This window comes from Maniola hyperantus, chromosome 9 (assembly GCF_902806685.2).
Source record: "Maniola hyperantus chromosome 9, iAphHyp1.2, whole genome shotgun sequence".
Lineage (NCBI taxonomy): Eukaryota > Metazoa > Arthropoda > Insecta > Lepidoptera > Nymphalidae > Maniola > Maniola hyperantus.
Genome location: NC_048544.1, coordinates 7,616,553 through 7,641,913, shown reverse-complemented (window position 1 = coordinate 7,641,913; position 25,361 = coordinate 7,616,553). Strand labels below are relative to the sequence as shown.

The following is a 25,361-nucleotide window of genomic DNA, read 5'->3' as shown; positions in this document are numbered from 1 at the left end:
GGCTATCACCGCTTTTTTTGCCAAACGTAATGATCCTATACTTATTGCGTATCGTTTCCAGGTATTTCTGAAGTAACAGCACTCATCAACACCAAGTATTCAGACCCAGCTGAAGACAACCCTGATGTACAGCTCTTTTTCGGCGGCTTCCTGGCAGACTGTGCGAAGACGGGCATGGTGGGGGAGAAACTAGGAGACGGGTCTCGCAGTGTGCAGATGTTCCCCGCCGTTTTGCATCCCAAGAGCAGAGGCAGACTTGAGATAGGCAGTGCCGATCCATTTGCCTATCCCAAAATCTATGCCAAGTAAGTTAACCACGCCTAGATTTAAAGGACATTGCCCAAGTGACTATGGGACTCAGTATCGCTACCAAATAAGTTGTCCACTAATAAAATAGAGCTTAATTTTTAGGATAGTTTTATTACATTTAATTACACATTAAAAAAAAATCTAAACCACCGGATTCCGCAGAAATATGGTGAAGAACGACCTCCGAAATTAGAATTTTCGAAACTGTTAATTCGCTGCTAACTTACGTTTTACTGAAATATTTCTCTTTATTAAATATATTTCTAAAGAAATCTGTATTATAGAAGCCTCAATAGCTCAACAGTTAAAAGGTGTGGACTGAAATCCGAAGGGTCGCCGGTTCAAACCCCACCTGTCGCACTACTGTCGTACCTACTCAGGTGGCACTAGCTTGACGCTTTCGTCCTACGTCGGCAACGATGCGGCAGCATTCTATAGAACGCGACAGGTCAATATGACAATCGGGGTGACGTGCGGCTGTGCGGAGCGTCCCCAGCCTCATACCCCGATTGCCATCTTGACCTGTCGCATACTATGGGTGTCCGCTAGCTGCGCACTGGCATTGGTAGCACACATATAGGCACCGCGTCTAGCCGTGACGTGTAGAAGGCCTCGCGCTCACGTGGAACACCTAAGCCCGCAGCGATGCACGCGGCGTCATGCCACAGCGAGGCGTCACCTATACAGAATACATAACTATATGTTAAACATTGCTTTTAATCAGTTAATTAAGTGAATTGAATGATGATAAGATAGGTATACACACCTCTAACTTGTGTAAGTTATGTGTGTTTTAAGCAATTAAATATCACTTTCTTTAAAGGTGAAGGAAAACATCGTGAGGAAACCTGCATGCATTCACTATACTGTCCTGAAAGATGTGTGAAGTATGCCAATCAATCCACTTGGCCAGCATGGGAGACTATGGCCCTTCTCACTCTGTAAGGAGACCCATGCTCTGTAGCGAGCCGGTGATGGGTTGATCATGATGATGATTAAGTAATTACTAGTTACAAATCGAAATAACACACACAGAATACATAACTATATGTACAGATAATAAATTGCAACATGTACAGATAATAGTTTATACAGTACAGATTGAATGTACATAGTATAGGTACTATGACTGGTAAAATACAGGTATTTAAGCGGGTAACATATCTGCATATGCCACTTCATCTGTATAGGCTGTCTAATGGGTAAGTAGTACTTTTCATTATTATACATACCAAGTGTGCAGAAATCCAACGCAGAATAATATTTCTTTCCTCAGAGTCTGAAGGCTGTGCGAGGACGTAGAGATATGCCACATGCATAACTCGCACTCTGTGTCCAAATAAAGCAGCAGGTGCTAGCCCGGCTCGGAGAGCTTTTTGTGATGAACCAAAACACTCCATGCAAATGACATGTTCATGTGAAATCTGTCAAATCATATATTTACAATATTAGATAATTTCAAAAGCATTTGCAATTCTTCTTTGATCAGTTAATTGTTTTTAATCAGTTAATTAAATGAATAATGATAAGATACAACGACTCACACAATCAACACAAACAAAGACACAACTCAACTGTTAGTTATGTGCGTTTTAAGCAATTAAATATCACTTTCTTTAACGGTGAAGGAAAACATCGTGAGGAAACCTGTACGCTTGAGTTCTCCGTAATGTTCTCAAAAGGTGTTCTAACCACATTTCACGACAGTAAGGTTACTTCTAATAAAACGTCGAGGCTTCGACATCACGCAAATAGCTCTAATGTAGCCCTATTTTCCATGATTTACCGTTTTCACGTCACCTTAACCTATTATTTGACATATCGTCGATTCAGAATCAAGCCGAGAGCTTCCTCACTTTACTTCACTCTGCCCTAACACTCTTATAAACCAAATAATTATTTATTTATTACTTACCTACTGGTGCAGGTGAATTCCAAGATCCAAAAGTCGCAGTGGAGAGTCCCGGAAGGAATGGATGACGACATGATGGATTTTCCATAACATAATATGTGTATTATCTATGTCTACAACTAACTAGGCGTCTGTAGATTCCTAGATCACTTTGTCTAATTATTAAATAGTGATTAAACAAAAATTAAACAGCAGTAATAGTGTTCTGTGCTTTAGCTGAACAACCACAGAGAACGAATTAAAAACAAACAATTTATTTGACATTAGGGATGTCATATCGATCCGATATCGATTTTCAAAGAATCTATTTTTGTGACAAGAAAATCGATCTACGTTCCGATTTTTGCTTCTTTATTTTAGATTGAGTTCACGCAAACAGAGTAAAAAAGAAGCAATATAAAAATAGTAAACAACTACTAAAATAAAATAAGTACATATATTAAACATACTACACATGGGTAACATTGGTATAATATTATTTTAAAAAAGGGTTTTAGAATATGATTAGTAATTATTTGATGTCATTAAACAATTTACAGCATGTTTTACCTTTAATTCAATTGAACTATTTAATAATTAAAATATAGGTATCGAAAAAAATCGAAGATTTATTTTTGCGAAATAAATATTAGACATGTGTCCGCTATAGCTTAACTTAACTGAAAACCGCTGCCATGCCTTTAGCGTACCATAGCGTTATTGTCGTAGCTAGCAACGGTTAACAGATATCATCTATGACGAACCACCTGACAACGCAACGCTGCCAACTGGCAACTGACAATGCATTGTTTGGTTTTTTGGTAACTAGAAACGCAATAATTATGCCTTCTCTTTCTTTCTTTCACTGAAAGCTGAGAAGGAGCGGTTATTGGCTAATGGCTATTGGCTAATGGCTACCGGCTTAGTAACTTAACTAAGAACATTTCACGAAAATTGATAAACCAAAAACGACCTTATGTCTATTACACTAAGGCGCTAATTTGTTTGGTTAACTGTTCAAGTACTTGTCCATTAAGGTTTGATCTATCAAGCTTATTACAGTTAAGCCTTAGACTAATAAAAATAAGGTCGTTTTTCGTTTATCAATCTTTGTGAAATGTTGTTGGTTAACTTGACTGTGGCAAACTATCCGTGCAAGCGTCCAATATAGTTTGACCTCAATGATCATGATAATTAAACTTTGCTGATATGAACTTAAGGTTGTGATTACTTCACGATTTTCATGAAAGTAAAATTGGTTTTATTTTAGTGAAATATGCGCGCGCAGATCAGGTGGTGTTACGGCGCGTTTGTTTGTTTTGACTTTTGATGAAAGTTTTAATACCTAATTAGATAGTTTGAGCGGTGTTTGTATTCAGTAAATACTAAAGTTTTGTCTTGAGATATTGCTTTGTTTTATTTAGGTAGCTTTTGCCTGTAGTGTGGGTGATATTGACGATTGACTATAATTTGTAAATAACTTAGTAGGTGTATAAAATTGTAAAAAGGTGTTAAGATAAAAAATAAAGTTTTAATAGTTTTAGGTACTTAAGTGATATAATTAGTGTTGTACAAAACTTTGATTAAACGTTTTTGAAAATTGTGCTAGTCCTAAGCCTAGAAAAGCATGAAGGGAAATCGTCAATATTATTCTAATGCACTTACACGACTTGAAACTTTAGCCATACCTACAGACGGATTCGATACGGCAGCTAGCTAAGTTACTACTTACTACAAACAAAAACGGTGCGCATATTAAATTAGTTGAAACACAGCTTTGATACCGATACTAGGCAACTGTTATCAATAGCGCTATTGTAACTAAATAGCGGTTTAATAACCGTGGCCAGAAATAGCCAATAACGCCCATCTTTAATAAATATTCCAGACCTCGGTTTTTTTTAATCCGTTCCTCAGATTTCGATTCGAATCGATCTAAAAATCGATCTTTTTTTTGAAGATTCACCATTTAGATTTGACATTCGACAACCTCTTGATTACGGTGAAATTACAGCTACAATGTCGCGATCGCAATCACCTATTTGTTGACGCTCACTATTTGCTACAATGCATTGCAATATGAATATAGTACCTACGCGACAGGTTGAAATGACAATCGGGAAGGGAACGCAACCCGCCCCCACCCCCCGTGTTTAATCGTTGCGTGCGAATGCGGGTGGGTGTGCGGGGCGTCCCCTCACCTCATACCCCGATTGCCATCTCAACCTGTCGCGGACTATAACATAATAATTCTATTACTATTGTAATAACGACAGGGGCTCGATTTTGTTTCGATTTTGTTAATTAATGTCCGCTACAATGTAACGATCTCAATCACTTCTGATTGGTTGAGGCGTGCTTACTGTTGCCTATAATGCATTTGCATTGTTGCAACAAGAATACCAAAAATTCAGCCAATCACAACAATTATTGCGATTGTAATAAGGATTGATGCATGAAAGTAATAATCGGAATCGCAAGACGTCATCATAATCGACCTAAGCTTATCGATTCCTTGATTCGCGTCACTACATGTTTTGCTAATGTCAGGAAAATGAACAAAACAACTACTTTTATTTCGGTCAGTTTCTAATTATACGGCTGTTTTTTTATTTCGTAACATTTTAAATGTTTTTTAAAATTAAAAACAGGAATTACTAATTTCACCATTTCGGTGTACAGCTATATCTATAGCGATACCAGTGGTGGGCAGTCTCCTTTGGTTACGTTTTATCATATGCCAAGATAACCATAGCCCGCGACAGGATGAGTGGCAATCGGGGTATGACTGTATGAGGCGGGGGACGCCTCGCACACCCACACTTCACGCGCGCTCGCCCGCACCTGGTTAGCACGGGGTTGTGCGGGTGTGCAAGGCGTTCCCTCCTCGATTGCCACTGCAACCTGTCCCGTACTATATCTATCTGTCGATTGTGCTAGTTAAACAAAGTTATTCCAAGCCGTTAAATGGATGGGCGGCAACTTTGTAGGTCCTCGTTTGGTTTTTTCCATGTTTCATTTTTGTGTCTCAAGAACACTTTAAGAACTGATGAGATCACACCTCGCATATGTACGTACCTACTTATAAGGTGCCCCGAAATAAGTGGTGTGCAATCAACATAAGTAGGTAGGTATTAAGGGTTTCCAGCCCCACAGGAGGAGCAAGAGTCGCCTGACACGCAAGCAACGCAATCTGTGCGCATTTCACTAGGTAGCGCCTACCACCCACTAAAAATGCGCAGTCTCTCGTAGCTTGAAGGTTCCTGTACCTTCTAACTGCAGAGTCGTCGAGTTATCTGTCTATTTCGCTCGCACTTACCTACGACCTGTAAGTGCGAGCGAAACAGACAGATAACTCGACGACTCAGTTTAAAATGCGTCGACTATAGCAATTATTGCATGTGTGCTACCTATAGGTACGTATTTATTTTCATAAAATATTTACAGCTACCTAACTCACCCGGACGACGTCAAAACACTAGTCGAGGGCATCAAGTTCGCGATAAAACTGTCAGAGACGAAAGCTCTCAAGAAATATGGAATGAAACTCGACAGAACACCAGTAAAAGGATGCGAAAAGATCAAGTTTGGATGCGACGCGTACTGGGAGTGCGCGGTGCGGATGCAGACCGCACCTGAGAACCATCAGGCTGGCTCCTGCAAAATGGGCCCAAGGGGCGATCCTACTGCTGTAGTGGATAATTTACTTCAGGTCAGTGAAAACAGTTGCTTCTACTTCATTTTTTAATAAGTATATATGTATCAATAATTTCGCAAATGACGGGACTTGAACCTGACTGCATGGTACATCTGTATTTTAGGATGTTTTTAGGCATAGAGAGAGAGAGCCAGCGCGTGCCAGACCTTCGTTATTTTATAAAAGTTGAAAGCTTCTCTGTGTATATTCGCCAACAATGAGAGGAACGTTTGTTTGCAGGTATGTTTGTTTGGATCATGGTGGCTTTGGGAGATAGCAGATAATAAAACGAAACGCTCGCTTGGCTACACGGCTTTGCCGCCAAGGTGGTACCAGCCACGGCCGAAAACTCCTATCAGACCCTCCTAGGGATAATAATTTAAAAATTATATAAATTCCGAAACTTGACCTTAGCGGGAATCGACCCCGGAAGAAATCGCTCACAGCTGCGCCAGGAAGGTTGTGAAAATGATAGCAGATAGAACGTAGTAAAATTATTATTAATGTAGCGATATTTTACCAGGTGCAAGGCATCGACAGACTACGCGTGGCAGACGCGAGTATCATGCCGGCGGTAACTTCGGGTAACACCAACGCCCCTACAATTATGATTGGGGAGCGCGCTGCGGATTTCATCAAAAGACGATGGCTAGGAGCAACCAATGTGAGTCGTAATTACTAAGTACAGCCAAAACTATATAATCTAAGCTGCTGTCACATTACTGTGTATGTTGGCGCCACAATCGACCAAAATTGACATTTCATTTCACATCGATCGCTTAGGGCGGTTTCAGACTAGCGTATTTTGTTGCACGTATACGGTCGTTTCAGCATACGCGCTTACACGCGCGCTACATTACGCGCTTCAAAAAACCGGACTCGCGTATACGGGCATATTTCGGCGTGTACGCTCGAACCGGTGCTGTTGCGGGGAGGTGTCTCTCGCGGCTCGCGCTTATACGTGCTTAGAAGCGCGTCAACGCTCGTACGAGTTGAGCGTGTGCCAAAAGGCGCACCTACATGCACTTCCAAAAACGAGCTCATACGCGCCTATAAAACGCTAGTCTGAAACCGCCCTTACTCTTCTTCTGGTCTAAGAGCCCTTGAAAGCCATACCTACGTCATAAACAAACAATTACCTACATTACATGAGGTAAGAACATTTGCTACCACGAACTGTAGTTAACTAGCAAAGGTGCAAACTGCAAACTTGCTGCGCAAAACCTTCTTTGTACAGTTCTATAGGACTGCCTATCTGTCAAAGCCACCGCAAATCCGGCGGCTCGACACGTTCATGGAAGCCAAATGTTCTCAACTCGTGTAGTGTACACCTAATTGCAGAGAAAAAAAATCAGCCATTTAACGTAGATTATGTGGCGTCCCCATGTCTTATTCTATTCCACAGGGCGCAGGGTGTAGATAATGTCTTGAACCTAACTTCATATCAAAGACTTGTGGTAGATTATAATAAATGTACCTAAATGTTCCGTCTTTTCAGGCACCCTACCCAGTGAGTAGCGACGGTGGAGTATCAAACTTGCTATCAGTGAGTGAAAGCCGGTATCCAGGATGGCAACTCTGGGGCTGATTGAGCCTTCATACCCACCTATATATTATAGCAAACTGCCGGATCATTCACTATTTATAAAATTTTGCTGGTAAATAAATAGCGAGGCAGCAGTGGTGGAGATGGAAGCGCTGCATTGAAAATTCATACAAATTCGGTTTCTTCTATAGAGACTAGGTAAAAATATAAAATGCCATGCGATTAATTTCAATACATCCTACAGTACCCGGCAGAAAATATTATAAATCGACCTTTAGAAAGAGATAGCGGTTTTGTCGTTGAGACTGACAAAACGTCACATAGGTTTAAGTGACAAAGACAAAGCTATACGAAGCCGAAACCTCTTTCTATACTAGTCGATGTCAATATTTCCTGCCGGCTATTGTAGATGTTTTTGTCTCGGCATAACTTGTCAGTGTGACCTGCGCGTGTACAAATTTTTAGTACCTACCTTCTTAAGTTTTTTAATAGTAAAACTTTTATTGACGCTAATAAAATATAGAATGTACATAGGTAATTAACTAACTATATAAATAATTGTAATAGTACTGCGCTTTTAAGAGATTAAGGTATATTTATAAATAAAATAATTTTGTAAATACCTACATGTTATTTATTTTAGCCCATTAACAAATTTTATGATTTCACAATGAAGATTCCATTTTTTTGATTAATGTATAAACAATTAAATAAAAAATAACAAAAATATGAATGAATCATTAAAATATGTCAATAAATGAAAAAGTTATGTAACAAGTTAGGCTTGCAAGAATAATTTCATTTTACGCGGCGCTGCAGCATGTGACGTCACTCTATGTGTATAATTAAAATATAACACGCGACCAACGCGTTCATTTATGGTGGTGAAATTAAAAATAATACTACTAAGAAAAATCTAGCAGTCAGACGTAAAAAAACTGAGAACAGCGCGAGCGCTCACGAATTAGAAACTATTGAGCGAATGAGTGCGACGATCTCGGCTAGATAAAATGACGTCACACTAGTGAGAAACCGCAATCGTTGTGCGTTAAAATATAAAACTTGTATAATTATTTTGTCATTATAAAATGATGATAGATTTACAAAATATAATCCCTAATTTATTAGTTTTGACTTTTGATCTATATTTTAATTCCATTGCGTTAAATATTACATTAACAACATCATGAAACTTCTCCATTTTCGACTAGTGAAATTTATTAAGTCCGAGATCTACATAGAGCCAAAGATAGAGCGCACTTTGATTTTTAAGGCGAGTTAAAACGGGCAGATTTTCATGATTTAATCCTGGGTATGCTTACATCTACGCCAAATCGCATATAGACATTTGGCGGAGATGTAAGCATACCGAGCATAATTTAGTAAACTATGTATGTAACCTCTGATATATAATAATAAATACAACGCGTAGAAAATGAGTTTTCACGCGCCATTTTAACCTAGTGTCAACTGACATGCCAAAAGTACGGTGGTTCACCTTTAATATAAGGACTAAAATCGTATTTTTGACATGTCAGTCGACACATAAAGTTCAAATGGCGCGTGAAAACTCATTTTGTACGCATTATACCGAGTCAGAGGTTACATGCATAGTTTACTAAATTCATAGAGACATGTCAGTGGAATTCATAGAGACATGTCAGTGCAGTGAAATAATTCTGTCTCGTTTTAACTGAGCAAAGCATAATCCAAGGGGCAAAGTGCACATTATTGTAAAGTCAGACGCATTTTCATAGCGTTTTAGTCCATTTTCCGTTTTTTGGACCCTAGAGATAATTACCCTTAGGTAGGTAGACATAATTGGATATTGACCTATATCAATAATAAATTATTTCTCAGTAATTATTAACTATCCTAAATACGTAAAATCCACGTGCTTTGTTAGTTTTAATGTAATACCTAACCATTTTAAAATATAAAATTATTTCTCAGTAATTATTAACTATCCTAAATACGTAAAATCCACGTGCTTTGTTAGTTTTAATGTAATACCTAACCATTTTAAAATATAAAAAGTATAAGTATAAAAAACAATATGTCAAATGATTGTGACGTCACAGGCCGGTATTTCATAGAATCTCGCATACTAAGCGCGTTTTAACGTTTGATAAGAAGTTACTGAAGAAGTGACTAGTTGTCAAATACCGGATTATCTCTATCCAAACACAGACAGAAATAACATACAATTGTTTATTACACAATCGTGTATTATTTATATTAATAATATCAATATCACATGAAGATTAATTAAATTTAATTTTTCAATTTTATTATCATATTATATATCATTATTATAGTCCATAAAATAATGTGTAGGTAAATCTACTCAAATTTTTGACACGTAAGTTGCACGACTAATATTGATATATTTAGAATACATACATCTTGATCTTATTGCCTAAATTATTACTTATCACTACTACCACATTGGCAGATAATTGATCACATCGCCGTAACAAAATATATAAATAATAATAATCAAAGCATTCGCTACGTCACTTTCGTTTTCGAAAACTATGAAAACTCGTTCTAATATATACCTAACTAGATGATGCCCACGATTTCATTAACGTGAAGCGTTTTTTAATCCCACGGGAGCTCTTTTATTTTCCGGGATATAAATCCTGTGTTAATTTCGGGGTATAAGAAATCCAAATTTCAGCTAAATCGGTTCAGTTACTGTGTCGTGAAGGAGTAACAACTATCCAAACTTGCACATTTATAAAATTACTAGTTGATGCCCGCAACTTCGTCTCGGAATGTGGATATTGATTTTTTAAATCCAGTTGGAACACTTTTCCGGAATAAAACATAGCCTATGATAAGCTAGGGTATAAGCTACCTCCATTTCAAATTTCAGCCAAATCGATTTAGTCATCGTGGCGTGAAATTGTAGCAAACATACACACATACAAACTTTCACCTTTATAATATTATAGTGTGGTGTGATTAGGATTACGATTTACAGGTCAACGTTGTTCAAGTTGGATCCCGACTGTGTTGGGAGATCCTCTGTGAACAATAAGGTTCCTATCGGGACTACGGACTCATCTCTCTCCCGCAGTTTCCTCATCTCGTTCCGCAGTTTCTCTAGCACTGCGTAGTTGGGCTCGTTGTGACGAGCTTTGTCTTGAAGCAGGGTTATTTGTTGTTCTTCCTGCTTCTTCTCCTTGCAGCTTTTCACAGATTTGGAGCCGTAAAGACGAAGAAGGGAGCCCCATGATCGGACGTGAGGGTGCAACGCCTGCGGACATTATTATTATTTACTAGCTGGAAATGTTTTATTCATCCCCAAAACAATGACAAAGCTGAAGGTCTGTAAGTTTTTTTTTAATTATTCTGTGTTACCTGTTTATGACCAACATTTTCCAAAAGCAACTATGTATTAGCATGTCTACTATTCCCTCAATGAAGGTATTTATATTTGTTTACTTCAAAATCATAAAATTGTGACTAAGTTTATTTTATATTTTAACCTCTACTTCTTCTTTTTAATTTTGTTAAAAGAGTTAACAAAATTAATAAGAAAAAGATGCAGATACTCCTTTAGTTTAGAGAATGACAACAGAATCGGCTCCATAAGGCACCGACCCGCACCAATAGAATGCCAACATGATAGATTTTTTATCAGATTAATATATAGGTAAACCTAATACAAATCTTTTAAAAAGATTACTCACTGACTAATACATCAACCCCGACCCAAACTCTTGGATCTAAAAAGCTGAAATTTTGCACGCTCAATATAGACAAGGAATACGGCCGGAGTTTCGAGTGAAGCTGCGGACGGTTTCTGGTACTCTACAAGAAGGCACTGGGGTTTGTACCTGCAGAATAACCTGCGAGGCGCGCTGCTTGGCCGTTTTCTTGTTCTTGCAGACGACGGTGGCGCTGTGCTTGCCCACCTTCATCGTCAGCTCGATCTCCTGCCACGCCATCTTTTTCATCTATTGTTTAAAAATAAAAATAAACAAATTGTCGTCGCTTATCACATTAACATCTCCCTCTCTGCAAGGTATTTGTTGGTTTGAAATATGGAAATATGCCGGCGTGTGTATATTCTTTGAGTACCCCCAGGCTTGAATTGTCTAGCAGAATCTTTAAAATTTTTGGGGACCCCCACTTTTTTGGATGTAACAACTGTCGGATCAATTTTGTCTGTATAAAATGTATCCTATGACACCCGGGCTATAATAACGAATCGATTGACACCTGATTCATTAAAATCGTGGAACACAAAAAATAGTTACAAACATACATACATAGACTGCTAAAATCATAACCTATCCTTTTGGCTTTACCGTAGTCGGGTAAAAAAACCGATCAAGTGCAAGTTAGACTCGCACGAAGGGTTCCGTACCAACGTAGAAGATTATAACACTCTTTTCAAAAAAAAAATTAGCATGCCGGCCATCTTGGTTTTTTATTATTAACTATACGGTACTATTAAGTATTCTGTGGCCTTACCTCGGTATGGATATGGCGGTCGCTGGCGCCGAAGTTCCTCAACAGACACGTGCGCAGGATGGCGTGCGGCGACGGCTCGCACGTGGCCGCGCAGAACTCCGCGATGCGGGGGTCTTCGATACCAATCAAGTCAAAGAACTGACAAACGATCCACACATTAGGTTGAGCTTCACTATCCACAGTTATTCACTTTGCTCATACTTAAAACATTGTTAAAACGAGATAGTGTTATCCATACTAATATTATAAATGCGAAAGTGTGTCTGTCTGTCTGTCTGCTAGCCTTTCACGGCCCATCCGCTCAACCGATTTTAACAAAATTTGGTATAGCGATAGCTTGCATCCCGAGGAAGGACATAGGCTACTTTTTATCCCGGAAAATCAAAGAGTTCCCACGGGATTTTTAAAAACCTAAATCCACGCGGACGTAGTCGCGGGCATCATCCAGTATAGCTATATATATCAATCTGTCTCATTTTAATTGAAACTGAAGTGTTAGCAAAGTCAAAGTACGCTCTATAGATCTCAGCGTTAGAGTTTAAATGTTACCAAATGGCATGGGGTTCTATGATACGTATGAACGCAAGTCTACGCGCTGCGTACGCTAAATATGGCGAGTGTGCGCGTACGGCGGTAAGCCGCGCGTCTGATCTCATCAATGACCGTGCCATAATGGCCGGATCTTTGGCAGGCCGGGCTCACTAATTGGTCACGCGACCCGAGAAACATCAGCACCCTTATTATAAATGCGAAAGTGTGTTTATTTGTTGGTTTATTGGTTTGTCCTTCAATCACGTCGCAACGGAGCAACGGATCGATGTGATTATTTGCATGGGTATAGTTAAAGACCTGGAGAGTGACATAGGCTACTTTCATCCCGGAAAATCAAAGAGTTCTAAATCCACGCGGACGAAGTCGCGGGCATCATCTAGTACCTAATAATAATATGTTTTTATTTATACCTATTGCCGATCGCGCAGCGACGCATTTCGCTGCTAGCTAGTATATTTCTATAATATTACACTTACTCTGAAGTCCGCGTCAGCCTTTTTATCCGCGGCGGAGTCTATGTGCTGGCGCATCTCCGGTATTAGGACCTGTATGGAAGCGCGCGCGGCGGCGTACTTGGCCTGCCGCTTGCTGGAGCCGTGCCCCACGCCGTATTGCATGCCGCCGATATACACCGACGCTTGGTAAGGAGTTGATGCATTTTCTGGAATATAAATTAATAATTATATTGGACTGAGCGAAGCTGGTTCAGGTCTCTATCTCGATAATGGTCTTTTCTCACAAACTGGAACTTTTGTGTAATGAAGTCATATCCTGAACTTAAACAGCAAGATACTGATAACAGCTTCACTCATGACATATAAAATATGCAAGGCCAAGGACAAAATCAAGCGTGAAAGTTGTCGAGAAAATCGGTCAAGATATTTTGAGGCACACGCCAGTTATGGCGCGGACATTGCAGTGACACTCTGCGCGCATTTTTCCGCCAGCTTTGTCCTTAGACTAAGGAAAAGTTTTAAAGCGAGATCCAAGTTCAGAGCGAACGACTAGTGTTCAATACGTCACCAAGCTGTTTGTATTCGTAGACGGGCTGCTTGTGCAGCGCTCGGCAGACATACTCGTGGAACACGGATAGGTAACTGCCTCCGTTCACGTTCATCACCCAGTCCCGTTTAGCACCTTTCCCGCCTGTATATCAAACCAATATTTTTTCAATATTTTTAGTCCGCGTGGACTACACAAATTTCAAACCCCTATTTCACCCCCGTATAGTTTAAATTTTCAAAAATCCGTTCTTAGCGGATGTGTATGTCATAATAGCTATCTGGATGCCAAATTTCAGCCTGATCCGTCCAGTAGTTTGAGTCGACTGACTGACTGACTGACTGACTGGTCTATTAACGCATTAATAGATCAGTCAGTCAGTCGGCTTTTCCTTTTATATATTTAGATAATTTATATTAATCATCATAGTGTGTATACTTAAGACTGTAGACATACAAAAAATAATTATTTAAAACTTAATCAGGATAGGACTTTAAACGCCGCCCGTTTGGCGCGCTTTCATATCGTATATGCTGTAGTCACACTGTACACATCAGAATTCTTCAAAGCTTCATTGTAGCAAAGCACTGCAACCAAGCACCAGTACAGTGCAATATTGCAACACGCAACATACACAAGGCAAAAGATGAGAAGAAGGCATGAGAACAACGAAATACATCTTACTCCACCACTCTACTAATGAACATTACCGTTCTCCTGGCCTGAATTCTGCACAGGAATCGTGATGAGTTTTGTTCCTTCAGGCAGAGTCGGGTATTGTAGTGTTTTCTTAGCTTTTGCATATTTACGACGATCAGCCCAACGACTAAAATTTTTACAAATATAAGTAAATAAGCTATGTACACATGAATGGTGGTGATAGCCCAGTGAATAAAATGTTGGCCTGCTATTCAGGGAGTTGGTGTTCGATCTCAGGCACACACCTCTAACTTTTAGGAGTGTATGTTTAACAAATTAATGTCCTCGATTCTGGTGTCTTTCTCTAAACTAAATTAAGAGTATCTGCATCTTTTTCTTTTTAATATTGCAAAAAAAGGACATAACATGAATTTTAGATTTAAAGACTCTAATTTTTTGTGCACGCTACAAAAAACGCGACTAGGCAGGTCAAAATCACGAGGTTTGACAGCTCTAAATTAAATTTAAACCTGTCAAACTGTGTCTGTCCTTTTCGTATTACATTAGTGAGAAGAGGATGCGAATAGTCTAAAATTTAGTTGTCAGAATCAGCACCAATATCACTTGCTTTAACAGGGAAGGAAAACATCGTAAGGAAACATGTATGCCAGAGAGTTGTCTATTACATTCTCAAAGGTGTATAAAATCTGCCAATCTGCACTTGGCCAGCATAGTGCACTGTGGCAAAACCTTTCTCATTCATGGGTTCATCATGATGATGACGTAGACATGAAAAATTATGATGATTCACATTATGGTCTTCACATTTTGATGAACTGATTTTGTTTATGGCGAAAAACATACTGATACAAAACTAAAAATCTGAATAAAATACTTTCGATTTTCGAAATTTCGTTTAAACAGCTTTGGAGGTTTTACCATAGTTTTAGCCATTGTATAGACCATTGTATGTAGGTATGGCATAATATTATTGTAAATTGAAAATTTGAAAAGAGCAACCGCCGAGTGTCTTGCTGGTTCTCCGGCCTCTGGCGGTCCAAACCAGTGGTAAATTATTTTGACGATTCAAAGCACTTGTAAAAGTTTACTTGCTAAAAAATATATTCTATTCTATAGCGTGATGCACGCACAAAGAAATACACAGAAAAACTAATTTAATTTTAATATAGTAATAGAGACGAGACATACATACTTACCTAAATTGCATAATATTAACAGTTTTAAATTTAAAAAGACTTTTGCAGTAGTTATTAAACTGTTCAGGTGACAAATTCTGCGTTTTCCAACTTTTGTTGACGGACTCTACCCGCGGCGCTGCCATTATTTCGCCACTCGGCAAAATTACTGGCTGTCTGTTTAGAGGTATATCGATATCTGAAGAATCATCACACACCTCTTCTTGGTCTGCATCATTATTCTCTTTTATTGTACCCCCTATTGTAACATCTTCAATTGTTCCAGTAGCTCCTACATCACCACTTTCTACAGTTTTCAACATACTATCATCTATGGGTTCTACAGGATCAGCTAAATTATTTTCTGCATTTTCATTTGCAATTTCACTATCAATAATTGAATCGTTATCTTCCGCAAGTTTCTTCATCTCATTATCATTTACTTCCACTGAAACATTTTCTTCATGAATCTTTTTAGTTATTTCTCCATTTTCAGTGTCAGATTTAAACGGACATTTACCCCGAATATTGTTACTAGTACTTGAACTAACATTCAAAGTAGCTTGTTGATCAATAAAGGAGAAAAGCTTTTTATGCTGGTTGTTCTTAAGATTATTTTCTAAATTTTGATTAGCCGCTTTTTTTGATAGATTTTTAATTTGTTGTTCCACTTTACGGTCTATTTCCTTTTGTTTTTCTTCCTCTTCCAACGCGCGTCGGTATGCCAAGCAGGGTATTGCGCTGATAGGAATGTCGTGTCTCTGAAAATCATTTACATTCATTCAATGGTTCACATGTACACAAATTATTGTAATTTTTGAAAGACTACTATTACTATCTGGCTACTCACCAGAAAGCCTGCTCTAAATACATGTGGGGCCAATATAGACATAACTATATTATTATTATTCCTCAAGCTTTTCGAAATTAGCATGTTTACATATTATGTAGTTAACATGCTAATTTCTTCGGACAAAGCCTTCATATAATTTTAATAGAACTTCACTTCCAGGTAAGTTAGTTTAATCCATGTTTAATCATTAATTAGTATAAAGTGCAATAACTTAAATTAACGTCATAAATAAGTTCTACCACCGCCCACAACATTATCCAAGTGGATTTAGGTTATCCTGTAGAAATAACTAGTTTTCCAGGATAAAGAGTAATGTATGACACTCATATGACCCTTATAGAAACCATGTCAATCTGTTGTTCCAATGATGCATGAAAGGAGGACAAACCAACAAATACATGTCCGTGTTTATATTAAGATTACATAAAATGGTTCCCAACTCACCCTGATATTTCCTTTCCCAAGGAAGTATGGTTTCGACAGTGTTACTACTCGCGAACCCTTATGCAAGTAAATGGGCATACCACTGTGATGCCTCACCATCATCCAGTCTAAAGGTAGTACTTCGAATTGATTGACACCCTTTTCTGAAATAGAGTTATTGTAAGTTTGAAACAATGTCCTTAATAATGCTTTTGATATTACATGAAGCAATTCCCCTACTTGTTTATATTTTGGTAACAGAATCGCCACATTTTTAAAATGGTTAACAGTGTTAAAAAAACCGGTCAAGTGCGAGTCGGATTCACAAAAGGTTCCATACCATCGTACATAAAATAACATTTTTTAGGTTTTCTGCGATGTTATCATCATTAAAAAAAAAACAAAAACCACCATTGTGCTATAAAAAAATGCTGCCTGCCGAATTTCATGATTCTAGGTTAACGTGAAGTACCTACCCTATAGATTGTGATTCCCTTAACAGTTCATGACAGACAGACAGGCAGACAACAAAGTGATCCTATAACGGCGATTACACTTCCGTCATCAAGTTTTATCCGTCATCCGTGAGAATAGGTACCAGCGATTATCTACGACATATGTCATAAGTTCCCATACAAAACAAAAAGCAACATATTTTCACGGACTCGGATCGAATGAGTGCGTAACCGTCGTAAGAGCGATTACGCACTGAACTTCCGTCATCCGAGTCCTCTCCGTCATCCGTGAGAATATCTCGGTTGTACATACCTCGGAATCAAATCGGACATAATATGACGTAGATGTCAACTCAATAGCTTGGATTTGAATCAAAGATCGTGTGTAAGCAATATCCGAGTTTGGTCCGAGTTTTTTATATTCGTATTTTCACAGACTCGGATCGGATAAGTGCGTAATATAATAATATAATCAATATTTTTTATTCAAGTAAAATTTCACAAGTGCTTTCGTATCGTCAGATGCATCAACCAAACCGCTATAAGGGTTCCTTTTTTCTTTGGAGATACGGAATTTTAAAAACATAATAACATTCGAAAAAATCACATGCTGATATTTTCTTTTAAAATGATTTGTAACTTTCAATGATACCTATATTTAGCAAGTTACCTTCAAGCACAATTTTCGAACGTGTAATGTACGGCTTTTCTTTAGGCTTAGGTTCCACTTTAAAATCTTCTGGAAGATCCTCCTCTAACATTTTTTCAATTTCCTCATCTGGCAAACCTTCTGATTTATCTAAAAAAATATTTACTTCTTTATATTCCTATAATTTGTCATAACTTATAATTTATACAATTCATTAAAAATATGTATTTCTTGAAACAAACAAAGATTTCATGAAAATAAATAGGGTTTTTTGTACATAAATACCATCAGAACTATCAGAGTCTTCAACATTGCTGTCTTCCTCATTAGACTTCACCTCATCCAAGACTTTGAACTCTCGTAGTTTCTGCATATCTTCAGAACTGACATTGTTGTAATCTGTGTCATTTCTATTTTTACTAACTTCTGTACTATCTCCAACATCATCTGTGAAGTCCGTTTCTGAATGACTATTTTCATCATCAAACTTTTGTTTCTTTGTTGGTGGAGGTACTGCTTCAATTTCTTCATTCATTTCATTCATTCCCTTAAAAATTTGGCAAAACTTTGGTGACACAGGCTAACTATATCAAAAAGTGTGAAAGTATTTGTTTGCTAGTTTGATCTTCAATCACGCTGTAACTGATTTTTAGCACGGATATAGTTAAAGACCTGAAGAGTGGCACAGGCTACTTTTATCCTGGATAATCGAGTTCCCACCGGATTTTAAAAACCCAAATCCACGCGGTAAAGTCACAGGCATCAGCTAGTAATAGAATAGAATATTTCTTCCCAATTTACTTTTAGAGATCCAATTAATTTGATACAGTACTACCCACTTTTATAAATTACACCAATGTACCTGCGCAGAAATCTTATTTTAGAATAGTGCGAAAATATATCTACCAATAATAGTGAGCGTTCGTCCGCTATTGGTTGTAATGTTAACTACACGCCATGTTTGTCCACGCGAAATATGAGTGAGATAGCACAGGTCTCTGTTCTTGTTTTTAAAATTTTAAAATCAAGCAATATGGTCTATAAAATATAGATTGGTGTACATTCAGTTTTCGTCGGCGCTAGTTTGCGCTTTACTGCGCGAACTACTTTTACCGTTGCGATTTACGCGATTACTGTAATTCTGTTTTTGTTTCGTAGGGCAGAGGTGGTCCCATTTTAGTTTGGTTAAGATCTGACGTATATCTTCGGAGATGGAGAACAGAACTCCTCAATAGATAAGAGTAAATTGCTCTCGATCAGTGCAATAGCTTAGTAAACAGTAGGTGTTTAACCAGGCATAGCATATTTTAATACAGTGGGGCCAAACAATATGAAGAGTAGACGGATCACTGCGGCTAATTTGGCACCAGCTCCACAAAATGTTATTGTAGAACTACGTTAACTCTTGTATACCTAATATAGTTGGTAATAAATTAAATTATTTTTAAATTTTTAGTGTTTGTGGTTATTGACGTCGGTTTTTTTTTTGGTAATAATACTTCCTGTTTAAATTTTTCCAAAATATATACATATTACTATTACTAATATACAGATATTTTTCAGTTGAATAGTTTCATTACAAAGTTTATTTCAAACAGACAGTAGTCATAATTCATACTAATAAAAACCTTACCATAAACCAAAAACAAGAATTATTAGAATCAAAATTAATATTTTGGATTTTTCTCTCTTACTATCATTTTATGTTTTGAAAAGGTATCTGACACTATTGTACAGACAAAGTTTAAAAAGTTTTTCTTTAAATGAATTAAATTAGGTATCCTAAATATCAAGTTACGAGAGAAATGTGATCTTCTGCATAACTCTAAGGTATATAAATGCTGATCGTCACAAATGGCTTCTCTTCTACCTTACTTTACTATAATGAACTTAATGTCTATAAAATATCCATCAAACTATCAGTTTTGAACATTTATTTTTAAAAAGTAGATAATAAATGCTTGCTTATCTATTACTAAAATATAATGAAGTATGTTTTGTTGAGTTTTGATGTGGCGGTAGTTTTCAGAACTAATGATTAATGATCTTATTATGAAAACTCTTGCACTAATAGGTAGCTAAACTATTATCCCCAATGTGCTAAAAGCTATAAATTCTTCCACGCAGATGAAATAGCAGGAAAAAGCAAGTCTTTAATAGATTTGCAGAGAACTTCCATGGTTTGAGACTTTTAAAATAAATGGTTTACCTTACTGGTTTGAGTGAATTAAACTAGAAGACGAAAGATCATCCACAAATAACGATAGCATAAAAATCCAAAGAAAGCAAACATTTGGACTTTTTCCATCGTCAGCTGCAGACTTTCGCTGTTTAACTCGGTAATAGCCATGGTACAAATAAAGCGATGAAAAATACGGAGCTGCGAGAGACCTACTCTGAAGGGATTACAGAGTTAAATCTCTTGCAATGCCGTTATAAAAGAAACATCGTCCACATTGGCCGCATGCAGATATTTCAAGTTGGACCCTGGTCCCTGAAAGAACACACGTCAAATACACGCAATGGCCTAACAGTAGTAATATTAATTCTGTTAAAGTTTTAACCAATTATAACATATCGATAAATGTGTCAAATTATTCGCAGTGCACAAAGACCGCTTTACAAGGGAGTAAGGACAAATTTCACCTCACCTACTAATGGTATGCTTGAATTGTGAATGTTGGCGTAGCAAGCAGGATGTGTCTCTTCTCTTCACCAGATCAATGTACTCTGCTCTGTAGTCTGTCAGGCCGCAGGCGTCAGCACCTCTGCCAAATGCCACCTCAAATATAGTCTATCGATCGATGGCCTACTTTTAGGTTAGAATTTAGAAACGTGAATTATAATTACTAATCAAAAATATTATGGCTGTGGTTTAAATATATCTAATGAAGAACAGCAATACAGAAATATCAAATTTCAATTAAAAGGCTAATTTTAAAATGTTAATAATAATTGTCCACAGGGAACAAATTTACTACAGCCAACAAAAAAGCCTAGAACCCAGAGCCGTAAAACCAGTTTTAAAAAACAGCCAACAAGCAGCCAACCCATAGCCAACCCAATGAGTAAACAATAACTATTCCTAGGTCATTGAGCCAACCGTGCAACTGCGCCTTCCTGTCAATGTCAATGAAGTGCCGTGCCAAGCGCAAGCAAGCAAGAAGATCTGTCCAAGCAAGAGAGCCTCAGAAGCTATGCTCAGAAGAGAGCCTTGTCCAAAGAGATATAGAGTTGCCCGTGACGCTCGCTCACTATTGGCTACAATGCATTGTTGCAACAAGAGTCGCACAAATTCAACCAATCACAGCAATTGAGATTGTAATAATGATTGATGCAGGTTTTAGGCAATCACCACGAATCTATACTAAAACCGGATGGCGGACCTTTCACAAAAAACGGGCCCGAACGAGAAGTCTGGAAGCGGACGGTGTCCTACTCGCACAGTTGCTAACTAGGGTAAGCATATTTGCATAAAATATGATTTATACCTCAAGATAATCTCTGCAACCTCAGTATCCTCAATAGCTCTGCCAACTGCTGGACAAGAGTCGTTACATGTTCAAAGTATATATAAAAAAATAAAAATAAAGTATGCATTCATACTATAGGTCTTAATAAAGCTACACGTCTTCCAAATCCTTCATCTTCAAACACTGCGCTTAATTCATCCCAGGCTTGCTTAGCTGTGTTTGCATTTCGAATATATTGCACACGAGCAAGAGCATGTAAAGGAGAATGGGCGGTTTCGTCCCCAGTGGTGTATCAAGTTGTGATATATGTCATTTTAAAGGTCATGATAATAGCTTCATTTTATTGTATGACACCAACAATGAGTTGCGTGCAGGGAAAGAATTAGGAAGCATTTAATTTCATTAATCCAGTGAAAGTCTGAATGAAATAAAAATATGTTTTATTCAATTAAACTCTTAAAGTGCTTTTAAATCGTCATATGCATCTACCACTGGCTCGGAATGCCTTTCCCACCGAGAAGAATCAGCAAGAAACTCGGCGGTTGCTCTTTTAAAGCTTTGATATACAATATTATGCCATAATTATCTATATAAAAAAGTTATTGCAGTTCCGCTAAAACAGTGTTATACGTTTTTACATTTATTATGTTTTTTAAACAAAAAATATTGACTTTTAGTTTGGCTTATATTTGGGTGCTGGCATACCGTGAGGTGCGTACCTATTCGAACGGTGCCGGGGCGGGCTGGTGGGGGACGGCGTCGCGGCGTGTTGTTCTTGTTACTTGTTGTGACTTGTCCCTGTAGTCGGTTACGCGGCGCGCATACGCACACACATTTTGCTCTTTCGGATCCATACTTTTTTTTGTATTTTTGACCTCTGCACGTTTAAAGGACTTGAGTTTCTACTTATACTTTGCTTGTGGCTAGTTTTTATGGACCAATTAGCTGATTCCCGCGACTTCGTCCGCGTGAAATTAGGTTTTTTAAAAATCCCGTGGGAACTCTTTCATTTTCCGGGATAAAAAGTAGCCTATGTCTTTCTCCAGGTCTTTATCTATACCCATGCAATAAAAAACGTCAATCCGTTGCACCGTTGCGACGCGATTGAAGGACAAACCAACAAATAAACACACTTTCGCATTAAGGGTACTGATTGCAGGAGGATTGGATACGTTGTTAAGATGGCAGAACTTGTGAATCATTGCTATCATTCACATTGTGTTAGATGTGGCCGTTCCCTGGCTTGACAGCGAGAACGCCACCGACTCAGTAGACAAGATTTAGAGGCAAGACCTGGATTTGCAGAATATGTATGGATCAGTTACGTATACAACAAGTAAGTTCATATTTTATTTTTCAATATCAAAGCACATATCACTTTGCACTTTTATTTGTGTTTACACGTATGAAATACCTACTTATAATATACGTAGGTATTTCACAAATAAAAGTGCAAAGTGAAATGTGCTTTGACATTGTAAAATAAAATATGAACTTACTTGTTGTATACGTAACTGATCCATACATATTCTGCAAATCCAGGTCTTGCCTCTAAATCTTGTTTACTGAGCCGGTGGCGTTCTCGCTGTTGACAGCGAGATCGCCACCGGCTCAGTAGACAAGAGCCAGGGAACGGCCACATCTAACACAATGTGGATGATAACAATGATTCACAAGTTCTGCCATCTTAACAACGTATCCAATCCTCCTGCAATCAGCACCATTATTATAAATGCGAAAGTGTTTGTTTGTTGGTTTGTCCTTCAATCGCGTCGCAACGGTGCAACGGATTGACGTGATTTTTTGCATGGGTATAGATAATGATACTTTTTATCCCGGAAAATGAAAGAGTTCCCACGGGATTTTTAAAAAACCTAATTTCACGCGGACGAAGTCGCGGGAATCAGCTAATTGGTCCATAAAAACTAGCCACAAGCAAAGTATAAGTAGAAACTCAAGTCCTTTAAACGTGCAGAGGTCAAAAATACAAAAAAAAGTATGGATCTGAAAGAGCAAAATGTGTGTGCGTATGCGCGCCGCGTTAGTAACCGACTACAGGGACAAGTCACAACAAGTAACAACACGCCGCGACGCCGTCCCCCACAAGCCCGCCCCGGCACCGTACGAATAGGTACGCACCTCACGGTATGCCAGCACCCAAATATAAGCCAAACTAAAAGTCCAATATTCTTTGTTTAAAAAACATAATAAATGTAAAAACGTATAACACTGTTTTAGCGGAACTGCAATAACTTTTTTATATAGATAATTATGGCATAATATTGTGGCTAATTCCGTTGTACACAATCTCTAAACTAAACTAAAATGACACGTCTAAATCTATTGCTATCCCTTTCATAATGTTGATTGCGGAAAAGGATAGCACTAGATTTAGACCTGTTAATTTAGTTTAGTTTAGAGATCGTGTACAAGAGAATCAGCCCCAATGTATGTCAAATCTTTAAAAGAGCAACCGCCGAGTTTCTTGCTGATTCTTCTCGGTGGGAAAGGCATTCCGAGCCAGTGGTAGATGCATATGACGATTTAAAAGTACTTGTAAGAGTTTAATTGAATAAAATATATTTTTATTTCATTCAGACTTTCACTGGATTAATGAAATTAAATGCTTCCTAATTCTTTCCCTGCACGCAACTCATTGTTGGTGTCATACAATAAAATGAAGCTATTATCATGACCTTTGAAATGACATATATCACAACTTGATACACTCTGGGGACGCAACTCATACAAAAGTGCCCATTCTCCTTTCTAGATGGGTCAATGGGCTCTGTACCTTCAATACATGACCATAAGTCATGTATGATCAAGATGTGGCGCTTGTGTGAATTTCCAGATATTGTAGTTACTAATACCTTCCAATTTCTCGAACGGTAGGTACATTGTGATGATGCCGATTAATTAACGCTCCAAAAGCCAATGTCCAATCTTCACGACGTACTTACACGTGGCAGATCGCTGACGCAAAACAAACTTTGCAAGATACGCCGCGTCGCACACCCTCGTAGTCGTGACCAGTTGACGTATACCTTTCCAATTCCAGCGTGGTCAAGCCCCACAAGTTTTAGCCTTGGAAAAACAGTGATAGAAATCTGCTGCTGACTGATTTTTGCCCTTTATATTTCTTAAATTTACATTTTTTTGGAGTCTGTTATGTAAAACCCAAAATCATGGTTACTCTAGCGTGCGAGTGGGACACCGTTGTACAGATTTGTGGCTCTCGCTCCGCACGTTTTCTCCAGTTGATTATATCATAGGAAAATAACTTTTATCACAATGGTATAGTCTATTTTTCTTTCGGTGATATCCTTAAGTACTAAATCCGGTTTTAGTATAGATTCGTGGCAATCACCCTACTGATACTCTTTGACAGAGAGCCATAAAGAGTACTTAGAACTAATAGTCACTAATAGTGAGAAAATACCTACGGCCGTGGGAACTTTTGATTTTCCAGGACAAAAAGTAGCCTATCTGTAGTAGCCACAGAGTACTTTTTACATATGGTAGTAGCCCATCTCCGAGATGCAAGATATCTGAGTACCAAATTTTGTAAAAACATTTAAATGTATGGTTCACAATTTAAGATTGCAGTTCCTTACACAGGCCTGAGGAGTTGGGTCCTCGAGTTCAAAAAAGTCTGTTTATTTTTTATGTACCTACCAAAATTGTAGTTACATAGTAGTAATAAATTAAGTTACATTAGAAATGCTTGTCTAAACAGAGATTTCTTTCAGCTTCCCATTCAAGGTTGTGAGTAAGGCGTATCAAAAAGTGGAATAGAATAGTATTTCCTTGGTAGATACCTCCAATATATTTTTTATAATTTGTATAAATACTAAAATTAAATCTAATCTATCACTTTTAGTGGTCAGGTCCCGTACAGCATCAGGATTCAGGAGTTGGAATCCAAATTTGTTATGGGATAACTGTCGCAAAGCTTGTCTATCGATTAAAAAAAATTACTTAAATCGGTTCAGAAATCTCGGAGGTTTCGGTGTATATAGGTAGAAAAACACAACTCCTCCTTTTTTGAAAGTCGGTAAAAATGTAGCTTGTCTCTCGTTGGTCAATTCTCTACTTGTATGTAAAAGTCCCGTCAAAATAGGTTCAGCCGTTCCGAAGATTAGCCTGTTAAACAGACAGACAGACAAAAATTTTAAAAACGTGTGA

General features: G+C 37.9%; 2 protein-coding genes and 1 long non-coding RNA gene across 5 annotated transcripts in view; 1 reads left to right on the top strand and 2 right to left on the bottom strand.

Annotated features, from left to right (window-relative positions):
- The window catches only part of Gld (Glucose dehydrogenase), a 34,558-nt gene extending 26,536 nt beyond the window's left edge, over positions 1-8,022 (top strand). The window contains exons 8-11 of the mRNA XM_034972419.2: positions 62-305; positions 5,648-5,912; positions 6,421-6,561; positions 7,396-8,022. Coding sequence (XP_034828310.1) covers positions 62-305; positions 5,648-5,912; positions 6,421-6,561; positions 7,396-7,485 — 740 coding nt within the window. The 3' untranslated portion in view covers positions 7,486-8,022. The remainder of the gene's footprint in view (positions 1-61; positions 306-5,647; positions 5,913-6,420; positions 6,562-7,395) is intronic.
- LOC138402810 (uncharacterized) lies at positions 350-4,916 on the bottom strand. Its single transcript, XR_011237161.1, has 3 exons — positions 2,225-4,916; positions 1,542-1,733; positions 350-988 (listed from the first exon to the last, which is right to left on the bottom strand). It is a non-coding gene; the product is annotated as an uncharacterized lncRNA (long non-coding RNA).
- Positions 8,023-8,054: 32 nt separating the features above from the next.
- Positions 8,055-25,361, bottom strand: part of pasha (partner of drosha) — a 144,958-nt gene continuing 127,651 nt past the window's right edge. Inside the window, exons 1-11 of one of the 3 annotated variants that reach the window (XM_034972425.2) lie at positions 20,352-20,699; positions 17,986-18,247; positions 17,722-17,850; positions 16,618-16,760; positions 15,342-16,081; positions 14,196-14,311; positions 13,507-13,629; positions 12,960-13,144; positions 11,932-12,069; positions 11,292-11,411; positions 8,055-10,708 (exon numbers count right to left, since the gene is read on the bottom strand). In XM_034972425.2, the coding sequence (XP_034828316.1) occupies positions 10,427-10,708; positions 11,292-11,411; positions 11,932-12,069; positions 12,960-13,144; positions 13,507-13,629; positions 14,196-14,311; positions 15,342-16,081; positions 16,618-16,760; positions 17,722-17,850; positions 17,986-18,244 (2,235 nt within the window). In that variant the 5' untranslated portion in view covers positions 18,245-18,247; positions 20,352-20,699 and the 3' untranslated portion in view covers positions 8,055-10,426. Of the gene's footprint in view, positions 10,709-11,291; positions 11,412-11,931; positions 12,070-12,959; positions 13,145-13,506; positions 13,630-14,195; positions 14,312-15,341; positions 16,082-16,617; positions 16,761-17,721; positions 17,851-17,985; positions 18,248-20,351; positions 20,701-25,361 lie in introns of those variants that run through there. The other 2 variants (XM_069501039.1, XM_069501040.1) reach the window with 2 other exon arrangements.